Source organism: Lissotriton vulgaris, chromosome 3_1, assembly GCF_964263255.1.
Source record: "Lissotriton vulgaris chromosome 3_1, aLisVul1.2, whole genome shotgun sequence".
In the NCBI taxonomy this organism is placed as follows: domain Eukaryota; kingdom Metazoa; phylum Chordata; class Amphibia; order Caudata; family Salamandridae; genus Lissotriton; species Lissotriton vulgaris.
In genome coordinates, this window is record NC_141689.1 from 813,341,947 (window position 1) to 813,355,468 (window position 13,522).

The window sequence follows — 13,522 nt, forward strand, 5'->3', positions numbered from 1 at the left end:
ATTTGGAACTTTGTATAAGTAGCGTACCTAATAGGATTGGTTTAAAGATTTGGGTTTTTTGATACCTTTAGCCATTTAATTAACTAATAGATTGGATGGCGTGCATATATATTGCTGTGACGCTATCTCCCATTGCTCCCTGGATTAGGTCATCGTGAGGTCACTATGTTTATATTCTTGTTTACGTCCATTTTTGCTAACAGGTCTTTTTGGGCAGTTCCATGATATTGGAGTCCAGTTAAGAAAATAAGAAATTCAGTATTGAATCTGGCTTGAACATTATGTGAGTTTTTGAATTAATAAAATAGTATACATCCTTCCGTTTTCTTGTAAGATTACAAGTTCTTCTGTGGCCAGTATAGGTAAACAACCTTATTTTGTTGTTACTTGTAGTTTAAAATCGAAAAGAGTAACTTTAATTAACTGACAAACATCTACATGAAGATAACATTACGGTAGCCTAGCTATAGATAAGTCCTCTTTGGTTCATGACTGACACATTTTGGGTGTGTGGTTCTTGGGAACTTTGATCGTATCACTTTACGCATGTATTAGGTAACTCTGTCTCATATTCTTGAGTACTCCGTTTTCTTTCTTATCACGATGGTGTAACATAAATTCTGCTTTGTTGATTTCAATTGCGACACGATGGTTGAGGTAACTCTCTCCCAGTGAGTAGTTTACTCTCTATGACCTTTCTTTGGTGTACTTTTTCGTCTTCTTTTTTCTACTTGTAATTGATGACGGTTGGTCTACCCAACTAGTTAATCTTCAGTCACCTTAAGATGCCTATTCTATGTATAGAATAATTTTTTGCCGAAATTGAATTCTCTGCTTGTTGCAAATTTGGTTGTGTTTTTAGATTAATTTTGATACAAGTATTTGATTGTACATATTGTGATATTCTAGCCCTGAAGAAGCTTGTGGCGAGAACCACAATAGACAAGACTCGTGTTGGCGGCTAGACTGTTTGGGAAGACTACACATTTGTGAATAAAAGAAGAAAGGAAGAATTCCCACATTTTTTGTCTTGATTGTATCTATTATTTGTGTCTTAGCTTAGGATATGTTGTGAATTTACCTATTTCTGCCAACTAGAGCCCCCAGTTTCTAACACGGACAAAGATCTATTCTTTTCTGAGAGGTAATGTAAGCAGTAGATACCGTCTCATTCTGTATTGCTAAAATGTATTTTTTTGAAAGAGTTTGTCAAAAAACTAAATATTTTTGATCTTATGCTAGTTGTAATTCAATTTGTAATTCAAGTTTAAAATAATGACTTACACATTTACAGTGCTATATGTCCCAGGCTGGGACCTCGTACCACTAAAAATACAAGTCACTTGGTGCGACACCTGTGGTGATCGGAGTAATAAACAGAGGTCTCATAACGTAAAATTGTTTATTTCCCCTTAGTTTACTTGTATTGCTTTTCATTTCAGGCGTGTGCCTCATTTTATATTCAGTTACTCGAAAGTGGAAGAAAAACAAAATAGTTACGATCTGGGTTTTTTTGCCGCACCTTTACGTTCCTCCCCCTACACTCACTGACCCCACTCCCATTGCACACAGGATCATAATTTGTTTAATGCACTTCAACCATTGTGGAAAGCACTATATTTCCAGGAATTGGTGTAAATTTAGGAGAACGTTGGCGTCGAGGGGCCAATTACTGCTACATTCTCTTCAGCAACATATATATTCATTGAACAAAGTACCATTTCATACAGCACCATCTATACCATCAGTAGCTGTCGATATATAAAAACAATATGTTTACAGATTGCAACCAGTTACAATCTATTTCAACGTCTGCAATAATAAATTTACAAAAGGGGGTGGTGATGAACAGAGTGTCTGAATTGAGCAGACCACTCTTACCCAGTCCAAAGATCAGGGCTTGATCCATCACCGTTATTTATCTCACTGCCCCATCCCAGCTCAGAACATGGCTATATGCAAATCAGTCTGTCCCTGGCCCAGTGCATCATGGGAACAGGGCAGACTAAACTACCAAGCCAATTCTTTACCAGAAAGGAGACAAGCTACCGGGGACCGGTTTCTGGCATTTCAGCCTCTTCGGCCCGGCAAAAAAACGGTGTTGGATCTAGCCCTGATCTCTTGACTGGGTGAGAGCTTTCTGCTTAATTCAGAGACTCTGTCCCTCACCACCCCTTGTTGTAAATATTTTTGTCCACCCTAAGCGTGGAAGGGTATTCTCAGATGTGAGACCCTTGCTCATTTCACCATCAGGATTCAAGCAAGCCGGGCCGAAGAGGCTGAAATGCCAGAAACCGGTCCCCGGTAGCTTGTTTCCTTCCCAGTGTAAGAATTGGCTTTTGTAGTTTGGTTTGCCCTGTTTCCATCATGCACTGGGACAGGAACAGACTAATTTGCATACAGCCAGGTTCTGAAACTGGGATGGTGCAGTGAGCTAAAAAACGGTGTTGGATCTAGCCCTGATCTCTTGACTGGGTGAGAGTATTCTGTTTCATTCAGAGACTCTGTCCCTCACCACCCCTTGTTGTAAATATTTTTGTCCACCCTAAGCGTGGAAGGGTATGCTCAGATGTGAGTCCCTTGCTCATTGCACCATCAGGATTCAAGCAAGCCGGGCCGAAGAGGCTGAAATGCCAGAAACCGGTCCCCGGTAGCTTGTTTCCTTCCCAGTGTAAGAATTGGCTTTTGTAGTTTGGTTTGCCCTGTTTCCATCATGCACTGGGACAGGAACAGACTAATTTGCATACAGCCAGGTTCTGAAACTGGGATGGTGCAGTGAGCTAAAAAACGGTGTTGGATCTAGCCCTGATCTCTTGACTGGGTGAGAGTATTCTGTTTCATTCAGAGACTCTGTCCCTCACCACCCCTTGTTGTAAATATTTTTGTCCACCCTAAGCGTGGAAGGGTATGCTCAGATGTGAGTCCCTTGCTCATTGCACCATCAGGATTCAAGCAAGCCGGGCCGAAGAGGCTGAAATGCCAGAAACCGGTCCCCGGTAGCTTGTTTCCTTCCCAGTGTAAGAATTGGCTTTTGTAGTTTGGTTTGCCCTGTTTCCATCATGCACTGGGACAGGAACAGACTAATTTGCATACAGCCAGGTTCTGAAACTGGGATGGTGCAGTGAGCTAAAAAACGGTGTTGGATCTAGCCCTGATCTCTTGACTGGGTGAGAGTATTCTGTTTCATTCAGAGACTCTGTCCCTCACCACCCCTTGTTGTAAATACATTCTCTTCAGCAACATATATATTCATTGAACAAAGTACCATTTCATACAGCACCATCTATACCATCAGTAGCTGTCGATATATAAAAACAATATGTTTACAGATTGCAACCAGTTACAATCTATTTCAACGTCTGCACAGACGTGCTGTTTTGGATTAAACTATGAGAAATTAAAACATGCTTAGCACTACAGGTAAAAGTAAAACAGTATTGCTCAATCATCATCTTAAGAAGATACCTCGATACTGGAGAGAATTGTATAGCTTTCGTACTCAAAAAACAACACTCAGAATAAGATGGTTGTTATTGCCCACAAGTTGTGTATCCAATAAAAAAATATATATATATATATATATATACACACACACACGTACCCGAAAAGTACACTTCCAGTCTCTAAACGATCGTCATATTTGACAGCACAGCTTCATAAATGGTCCAGAATCCCAGTATGGAACTGCATAGAACCCTGGTGCTCCCATTCAATGAAACAACTGCAAATAGCTTTTTGGATCACTGCCATGGACGGTCAGTTGAACAATTTAATGTGGACGAGGCACTCAAACTTCACAAAGACCGGTCTCCACTAGAATAATGCGGTCACAAAACATTGCAAATGATAATTAGGCGGGCGTATCCACAGAAATCCGCAGGGGCTACCCATACACAAATCTGCAGAGTTGTGAAATTTACCACGCAATTACGCGGTTTATATATCCACTAGTATTTGTATCCAACGGATCCTTGTCTCCTCACCTGACTATCCTCATGTATGATCTTGGCCGGAATCTCCTTGCGGATAATCTTACCAAAGATTGTATCACCCCCAGGCTGGGCGGCCTGCGCTTTACTAATCTCGTCACACATGCTGCTCCCTGTCACCGATAATTCAGCAACACGCGCACTTCCCCTTTCCCGCACACAGACTCCTCTGGTATTTGAGGCTGTGCTGTCTGTCACTCCACGGACGTCCAGCCCCATGGTAAACACAGAAAGAGGACACAAGAGCAAAGGAGGCGCCATTTTGAAATAGTGTAATTTATCATTTTGCAGCACCTTATGCGTGTGTTATTATATGTCTTTTGGAGCGAAACTTCAACGGAAAACAAAGAGAAATTGAAGCAGTCTTGTTTCAAATGATTTTTTAGCGGTCACTGCTGCGGCCATATTAGGCATCATAAGTATGTTAAGCCCTACTGCCACAATATGCCATTGACAACGTTTGACCACGTACCACTTTTATTACTCCGAGATAGGCTTCTAGGTACCTACCAGGGCTCTATCAGTAGTTGCCGTATTTTCTTACCCTCGGTCTAGTGCTTAGAGAGTCTGTCTATGACTACACAGAGGGCGTGGCATTGGACAAGAAGACCCGAAGACATTTGGGGCACATGGACGGTAGAATGAAGGTGAGCGATAAAGGAGATGCGTGAGCGGAGTTAGTGTGACATGGTGGTAAAGTGGAAAAGAGTCCTGCATTGCTCGACCCTGAACACACTTTACCATCCCTGATTTAATTACCGCAGGTTTTGCGATAGAAAGAGGGACAGAATCGTTTGCCCATTGACTATTAAAAGTATGATGTTTTTGTCACAAAATGCATTTTAAAAAGTACAAAAATCGCTTCACTGCCTGTATGCTTACTATCAGAGACCAACTTCCGCAAACATTTTGTACGTCTGACAGTTATGACTAATGTTATTGGTTACCCCATCTTGAACGTGTCTCATGAGAGCTGCTTAATGAGAGCTGCTTGCTTGAGTCGTGACACTTTCAAGTATGAACTTGCCTACTTCTCTGCCACTATGCGTTCCTGGTCTGGGCTGTGTGCGCAGTAGGCAATTATCCCAAAGTCATCTGAAAGTCTTTAAACAGGAGGTGATCACTATTTTTTATTTATTTTTATTTATGTGTTTTATAGAGCGCAAACTTGACCCGTTAGGGTATCAGAGCGCTTTACAGGAAAACATAGTCATGTACAGAGTATGTAAGGCATCAGCCAGTTACAGATCGAAAGAAGGAGGACAGGGTGCAGGGTACATAAGTGAGAAAGGACACGTATTTACAGAATAAATATCCAAATAATCAAGATGAGATAACATATTTACAGATTACGTTAACCAATGTTTGCAGCAAGACCCCAAGCTTCTGATGGGGTGAGCTAGCTAATCTGAAGGGAGGCAATAGATGGCTATAGATCAAGGCTGTGGTGGTGGTGGAGGCAAAGTTTAAACTAGATATTTGCTCATGAGGAATGATTTGGCATCCTTTTTGAAGCGAGTCCGAGGGTATTCTTCTGATCTCCGGTGGGAGAGAGTTCCATATTCTTGGGGCAGCCCCGGAGAACGCGCGGTTGTAGTTTTTTTTCCCGAAATCATGCAGGTTGGAGCAGGAGGTCTCTGGCAGATCAGGAGTTTGTGATTCCTCTGCAAATCACAAGTTTCTGCCTCGGATAGGCAGGGGAGTTAGAAAATAAGGCCTTGTGCGTGATGCATGCTACTTTGAGCTGTATTCTTGCCTCCAGGGGAAGCCAGTTGAGAGCTTTCAAGTGTGGGGAAATGTGTTTGTATTTCCTCGTGCCGGTAAGTAGTCTGGTGGCTGCATTCAGGCAGGGGTTTAGGGGTGCCAGGGAGTTCTTGGGTAGACCTGAGAGGGTAGAGCAGCCGTATTCCAGTCTAGAGATGACAAGTGCTTGGATTGCCATTTTTAGGTCGAGAGTATTGAGGAAGGGTTTCTAGTTTCCTAAGATAGCTCAAGTGGAAACTGGTTGATTTGGCCATTGAATTGATGTGGTCCCGCATGTTCAGATTGCTGTCGAGGGTGATTCCCAGGGATTTGGCCGAAACCACGATGGTTGGTGGGCAATTCAGTGCTGTGATAGCCTTAATCCATGATTGAATCTCAGGGTTGGTGTTAGACGAGGCGGTCAGGAGAAATTCCGTTTCCTTTGCGTTAAGTTTGAGTTGACTGGATGCGAGCCAATGGACAGTGAGTTTTAAGGCTTCGTTCAGGGAGAGGATCTCTTCGAGGGATGAGGTTTTGATGTATATCTGAGTGTCATCAGCGTACATATGATAGGAGATATTAGAAGGGCGCAGTACTTCGGTAAGCGGTTCCAGGTAAAGATTGAAGAGGGTGGGGGAAAGATTTGATCATTGAGGGACTCCAACCGTGACAGCGGATGGTGCCGATAGGTTGCAGTTGACAAGGAATCTGACATGAGAAAGAACAGGAAGTTCAAAAACAGCTTCACTCACCTTTGGCCATATAAGACTAGCCTCCCCAGTTGCATTTAAAGTGTCTTTATTTATATTAATTTAGCAGTTTTAGAATTTCAGACCTTTTATATGTAACATCTGGTTCCAAAAACTAGTGTCACAAGGCTTCTAATGTTTGTATTAGCAAGTGGATTTATGATACCATTGTGGAAGTTTTCCACACTTGAACATGAAATGCACATACATTTTGGTTGTTGCTCAATTGAATTCATACATGTCTATTGACATGGAGGTATTGCAATTGAAACAAAATCATTATGATGTAGTTTAGTGAGTTTTGTGCCTTATTCTAAAGTAGGCCTCCGGCCTCATCATCATCTTTGTAAAAATGGTTATTGTATCATGATGTTCATTCTGTGTTCATATTTCTCACTGACGCCACATGCAGCAAAATGTGCATTGTTTATTGTGTATGACATTCTCGAAGAACTCACTGGAGAAATCATTTTGCTTATTTCCAAATCTATGCATTCTAGCACACTATATTACTCTCATTCACAATTGTTTCCTGTTGTGTATGTAACTAGTTTGTTCCGACATCTCCGGATGACATTAGATAAGAAGGGGTGAATCTCTATTCATGTAGTGGGTTAGTGCTAAAATGGCAGGGTAATATGACTTTTTTGAAGTATGAAATGTGATTTGCTGTAATAATGCTCTCCCCATGCTGACTGTACAGTTTCTGTGATTTCCTATGCTGAAAATGTCTATATAAACCCTTGAATCTGGAGGTGAGCCAGATCTTTTGGGGTTTCTTTAGGAATGCTGAGGAATTTTCTTTAGATTTGTTGCAAATTTCAGGCTTAGTCTATTTTTCGGATTTCTGCCCATTATTTCATTGTTTTTAACTGAGATGCTTCATGGCAATTGAATTTCTGTACTTTTATTGATTCAATCTTGCATTTACATTTTTTATTTTCTGTGCTGCATAATAAATCTTAATAAACCTTAATCGTTTTTCCTCATTTCTAATCTTAAAGTACTTTTTTGAGTCTGTCCTAACATACTGATTGTATTTTGGAATGCTGTTTGGAATCTTGTCTCTAGAGATTCATTACCTGATGGTTTATGAGGTTAACACTGTCCCCGACCTCTTCAAATCAGGTGCGCACACACAGTTTTTGTGTCAGAAGTGGGATAAAGAGATAAGGTATCTCTTTTGAGATAATTTTTGTCTCTGGTCTGCATCTCAGGAGTTGTAATTTGGATTATTTGCCGTGTTCCAGTGCTGTTTTCAAGCAAAAGGATGGTGAATATTACTAGGGTAGAATGAATGCTGAGTAATTTGGCACATTGCTGATTCATCATGGGATTTGTAGTTTAAGAGTACAGATTTGTGCTGAATATCGAATTATACTACATGTGAGATTTTGGTCTTTGTGTTTTAATTTGTGGTTCATTGGGTGGTTTTACTGCTGTGATTTTTTTTTATTTTGTCATCGGTGGACTACCCTGTATGGGAATCTGACTTACTGTGAATCTTGTGAATAATAGGTGCAGTGCAGATGCTGGTTCAATTTCTATCTATTGCAGGACTGTTTTAATCTATCTTTAGTTTCCTTCTCTTATTTAGGTTGAGTAGACAATATTACTAATTGATACGTCACAAGTCATGCTGTCATTGGTTGGTTGCTGCTTTAAGTTGTCCTGTGATTGGTTTACCTTTGCTATAGCTACGCTGGGATTGGTTTTATTGTTTGTTTATTTTATTTCTTGGGATTACTTTGAGTAAAAGTAATGAGTACTTTATAAAAAAAGCCTAAAGCTCCTATGTTTCGGTTATGAAGGATGAGAAGATTCCTCCCAAACCATCTCCTGCATTTTAAATGATGACAGATCTTTGATGGGAGGGTGTGTGTGTGTGTGTTTTTAAAACATTGGCATATGTTCACTTCTAGCAACAAGGACATTTTGTTTCCTCTAGCTAGAGGGTTCTTTTAATACCAGAAATTTGATTTCCAGAGACATACAATAAATGAGAGGAAGTCACAACCTAGACCTACTCAATTTGAAGCATTAAATGAATGGGATTGAGTGACCTTAGAGAAGGAGAAAAGAAAATCAAGAAGCAGTTTAGGAGACACTGAGTGAGTGGGTAGGATCCATGTGGGGAATTCAGAAAAATGCATTGAGAAAAGATACATTTCAAGGTATTTCCTGCAATAGTTAATAAATCAGACAAAAAGAAAATTGATCACTCCAAAAACCAAAATCAAAAAAGCGACAGAATTGATTCAGATAAGAAAGATAATTTCTTAAATGATCTCTTACATTCTATGCCTCCTCTGTGCTCCGACATAGAGACCACCATACCTGATATGGGTGCTTGAGAACCAGGCATGAGTACACAGGAGATAACAGCACTCTCCAGTCCAAGTGCTCTGCCTGGGCATGCATTACCAGCTTTACCTGGTCCTAGTGGAATTATAACTGCTGTGGATACAGTGATCTCTTTTGCTGAAGTTGTAGCTACTATACCTCCTGAGAAGACAGAAATTAATATTGACTGAATTTTGCAGGGATTAGGTCAACAAGGACAGACTAATAATAGTTTCACAAGACTAGTGTTGGACTAAATAAAAAATTTCAATCCCATGAACGATCTTCATTATGTGGGACTGATGAATTCTTAATTTAGGTCAATGGCCTAGGACCCCTCATGTGTCCCGTGAATGCCTAATTGTGAGTGAAAAGTCTGTTTGGAAAATTCGGTTTTCTTTTCTTTTAAATATTTTTTTATTATTGATTGCAAACTCTTAATACATGATAGAAAACATGATAATACCAACATTTTTACCCAACTAAGACACCCACCCACCCCGCTACACAATTACATATCCATCCGTAATGCTATACATATATCATATTCAATCAAATTCATACAATTAATACCCAGAGGGACAGAAAGAAATCACAGAAAAATATAGGCAAAAGCCCGTTAGGGACAGGTAAACTACCGAAGTGCTTATATAAACCCCAGATTAAAGGCCATTGTGCCAATCCTCAAGAACCCCTCGTATCAACCCAGTCTAGTAGTGGGCCCCACATCCTCAGTCCCTTCCTTTTGTTACGACTCCCCTTCTTTAGATAAATAGCCTTCTCTATGTTACAAACAGCCAACACCCTGGCTAGCCATTGTTGGAACACTAGTGGATTACTATCAAGCCAAGCAGAGGCAATACATAGACGAAAAATAGTAATGACGGTGAAGATCAACTCTCTACCTGAATATTCAATTTGAGTGATAAAAATTCAGTAATTTGGGTCTTAATGAGCGATAAGGACAAACAGGTAGCAAAGATATGCTTAATGTCAGCACCCCTAAGTTAACATCTAGGGCAACAGGTGCCTTTACCATCCCTCCATTTGATAATCCTATTGGGGGTATAGCATAAATTGAAATATGTTTTATAATATTGTACATAAGGTTTTGCTGATATGAATGATGTCTGAGCGAGAGAAAAGGATTCCCGAAAGCAGACGTCTGAGATGATCAGTTGTTCTTGCCATCTCTGTGAGTGCTTATCCAAGTCATCCTTCATTATCTGTTAAGAAGGGAAGATATGATCCCTATTGAGGGTTTACTTTCGGCCAACAGAGCATCCACCAAATTATACTGCTGAAATCCCTGTGTAAAAGAAAATCCCTTACTTGAAAAAGTCCTTATGACTAAGTTCAAATTCTTCTCCAATCTCTTGAAATAATTTTATCCCTCTACAGGTGAAAAAACGGCCCACTTTATTTAAGCCAATATTAAGCCACCGTGACATATATTCCTGGGAGATTCAAATTGTTATTCAGATGAGTATAAAAATTGAGTTGCCCCAGACCCATCCACTTACAAACTGTGGACCAGATCTCAAACGCGTTCCGTAAAGTCTTAAAGTGTACACGCTTGAAATAGCTCAATTCGATTTGCCTCACTAGGTTCCCCCATGCCCCTTCACCTATCAATAACTCAAACGGTGAGAGAGAACAGTCAGCACCAGATGGCCCCAAGGTTTTCTCTAGAAGAAGAGCGCCAATATTTTGTAAAACTGTAGCCCAATAGTCTAACTTTAAATTTGAAAGTCCCCACCCTCCACGGTCTTTGGGAGCCTTCGAAATTTTATAGCACATCTAGGTTTAGCATAAACCCGCACGAATTGGGAGATTATTTCATTCAACTTTTTAAACCACATATCTCCTATCCCTTGCGGAAAAGACCAAAAAAATAAAGAATCTTGCAAAACAAAATCATTTTAGTAACATTGCATCCACCGGCAAAAGATAGGTGCAAATTGTTCAACCTCTGCAGGTCTTTCTTAGATTTTTCCATCAACTGCTCAAAGTTATCCCCAAAAAAATAATCTACATCCTGCGTAATAACAATCTCTGGGTATGTCGCCCTCGTTGCTACCCACAAATCATGCCAAGGTAGCAAGCTATTTACCAGGATTATAGTTTTATCCCTATTCAGGTAGTAGCCCGAGAAACGTCCAAATTCCCTTGCTTCTTTCTCTATTTCCACAATTGCGATAGCAGGCTCAGGTGTGATTAGGGCAATGTCGTCCGCATAGGCGAGCGTTTTGGTATCCCACCCATTATATGTCATAGGCGAAATCCTTACATTGGACTCTAGCCTACGTATAAAGGGATCAATATGAAGAGAGAACAACAGTGGGGAGCAGGGACAGCCCTGCCTCCTCTCTCTTGAAATTGCGAATGGCTCTTAGAGTTCCCCCGCAACAAATACCCTGGCCTCAGGTTTATAGTATAACGCCTTAAGTGCTTGCCTGAATCCGGAGCTCTATATTTACTTGTATGAGCACTTTCCACAGGTAGACCCAGGAGACCCTATCAAACACATTTCCGGTGTTTAACGGAATTAAGGCCATAGGGTCTCCTGCTACCTGTGCGGCATCGTACAGTGTTATTTCTCTCCTAATGTGGTCCCTAGTGCTTTTCTCAGGTATAAATCTGTGTTGCCGGCCACTTACTACTTTATTAATAAGAGGGGACAAGCGGGAATCTAATATTTTAGAATACATTTTGGTGTCCCCATTTATAAGCTTAATCGGCCTATAGGACCCGAGCTCCTTCATAGATTTGTTCTTTTTTGGGAAGACCACCATCTTTGCTTGAGACCATGAAGGAGGAGGTTTATTGCCTTCAAAGATATGTTTAAACAGTCTGATAAAACAGTCCCTAAGTTCTGAGGCAAATGTTCTATAAAATTCTGTTGGAATGCCTTCTTTGCCAGCAGCTTTCCCGGTCACCAAAGAGGTGATAGCAATTAGAATCTCTTCCCACTGAGGGGCCCCTTCCAAACCAGCCTTTTTTTCTTCCTCAAATTTTATAATTGCACTTGTATCTAAATAATTAGGCATGTCATCCTGATCCCCCGTACCAGTTTCCAGATACAACTTCTGGTAGAATCTTTTAAATGCTGATCTTATACCTGCTGGCTCAGAAATCATGCCCAAGTCTGGATCCCTGATCTCCTTAACTTCATTCTGGCCAATCTTTTGCCTGGTACATATGGCTAGTACATGCCCAACTTGTTCCCCATATTCATATGCCTGCTCTCTATGAACTAGAAATGTTGCTGCTGTCTTCTTTATTGCTATATCATTAGGTTTTGCCTGGCGAAAGCTGCGCTCTGCGCAGCTTTTTCGCGCAGGCGAAAACCTAATGAGTACTGTAGTGTGGGTTTGGGTCGGCCCTCGTCATTTATTGGCTGGCTCCATAAATGGAGCCTAGCCATTGGACGAGGGGCCTTTCCGTCAATGCCGGACCAGATTCGGGGGCGTTCCCGAGATTCTTTGGCTTTTGCCGACGTCACGCGACGTCAGCCGAAAGCTGGGAACGCCCCCGAATCTGGTCCGGCATTGCCGGCACCCGCCTTCCTGCTCCGGCCGTCGTCAGCGTCTCTCCTCCCCCTTTCCCGCCCCCTCCCGCTTGTTTCCTGATGCCCGCCTTCCTGCTCCGGCCTCTCCTCCCCCTTTCCCGCCCCCTCCCGCTTGTTTCCTGGTGCCCGCCTTCGTGCTCCGGCCGGCCGTCGTCAGCGTCTCTCCTCCCCCTTTCCCGCCCCCTCCCGCTTGTTTCCTGATGCCCGCCTTCCTGCTCCGGCCTCTCCTCCCCCTTTCCCGCCCCCTCCCGCTTGTTTCCTGGTGCCCGCCTTCGTGCTCCGGCCGGCCGTCGTCAGCGTCTCTCCTCCCCCTTTCCCGCCCCCTCCCGCTTGTTTCCTGGTGCCCGCCTTCTGCTCCGGCCGGCCGTCGTCAGCTCTCTCCTCCCCCTTTCCCGCCCCCTCCCGCCTCTTTCCTGATGCCCGCCTTCCTGCTCCGGCCTCTCCTTTCCCGCCCCCTCCCGCTTGTTTCCTGGTGCCCGCCTTCTGCTCCGGCCGGCCGTCGTCAGCTCTCTCCTCCCCCTTTCCCGCCCCCTCCCGCTTCTTTCCTGATGCCCGCCTTCGTTAGCAGTTCTGAACAGAACTTATTTCCCTCCGTGTCAAGGCCTCATCCTAGTTTGACCTATACTCTGGATAGCCGCTGGCATTACTGTTGTGAGAACTGTAAAAAAAACTATCAATCCAGGCCACGCTAACCTTGTTGACGAAACCTCTTCTACGGTTGTCCAGAAAGGTAAGAGAAGACCCCATGCCTGGAACGGCGTGCCTCCTCTCTTAAATCCGTTTTGTCATTTTAACTCTCTTCATTGGGCCGATAGAGGCTGAGCCTGGACACAGCTCCATGGAGGCGACCGGGACACAGTGGCTCCGCCTGGACCTCTCCCGGGCCGCTCCAGGCCCCTCAGGGCCCGCTCGTGCCCCCCGGCCGAGGAGCGAGGTGTGGGCCTACCTGATGACCCTGGCGGACCGGGGCCTGCAGAGGAAGAAGGCGGAGGAGGAGGCCAAGCACGGAGTGAGTGTCCGACACCGGGGGCCGCGGAGTGAGTGTATGGGATGGCATCTGTGGAGGTGATGAGAGACCGCGTTTGGGGGCTGGGAGGGGAAAGTTTGAAAGGATGGGGGCAGCGGAA

The 13,522-nt window shown here is 43.0% G+C and overlaps 2 protein-coding genes across 2 annotated transcripts in view; one reads left to right on the forward strand and one right to left on the reverse strand.

Moving 5' to 3' along the window:
• LOC147727064 (adenosine 5'-monophosphoramidase HINT1-like) overlaps positions 1-4,174 on the reverse strand; it is a 46,315-nt gene extending 42,141 nt beyond the window's left edge. The window contains exon 1 of the mRNA XM_086963044.1: positions 3,984-4,174. Coding sequence (XP_086819170.1) covers positions 3,984-4,094 — 111 coding nt within the window. The 5' untranslated portion in view covers positions 4,095-4,174. The remainder of the gene's footprint in view (positions 1-3,983) is intronic.
• Positions 4,175-4,253: 79 nt separating this feature from the next.
• The window catches only part of LYRM7 (LYR motif containing 7), a 107,528-nt gene continuing 98,259 nt past the window's right edge, over positions 4,254-13,522 (forward strand). Inside the window, exon 1 of the mRNA XM_086961123.1 lies at positions 4,254-4,636. Coding sequence (XP_086817249.1) covers positions 4,619-4,636 — 18 coding nt within the window. The 5' untranslated portion in view covers positions 4,254-4,618. The remainder of the gene's footprint in view (positions 4,637-13,522) is intronic.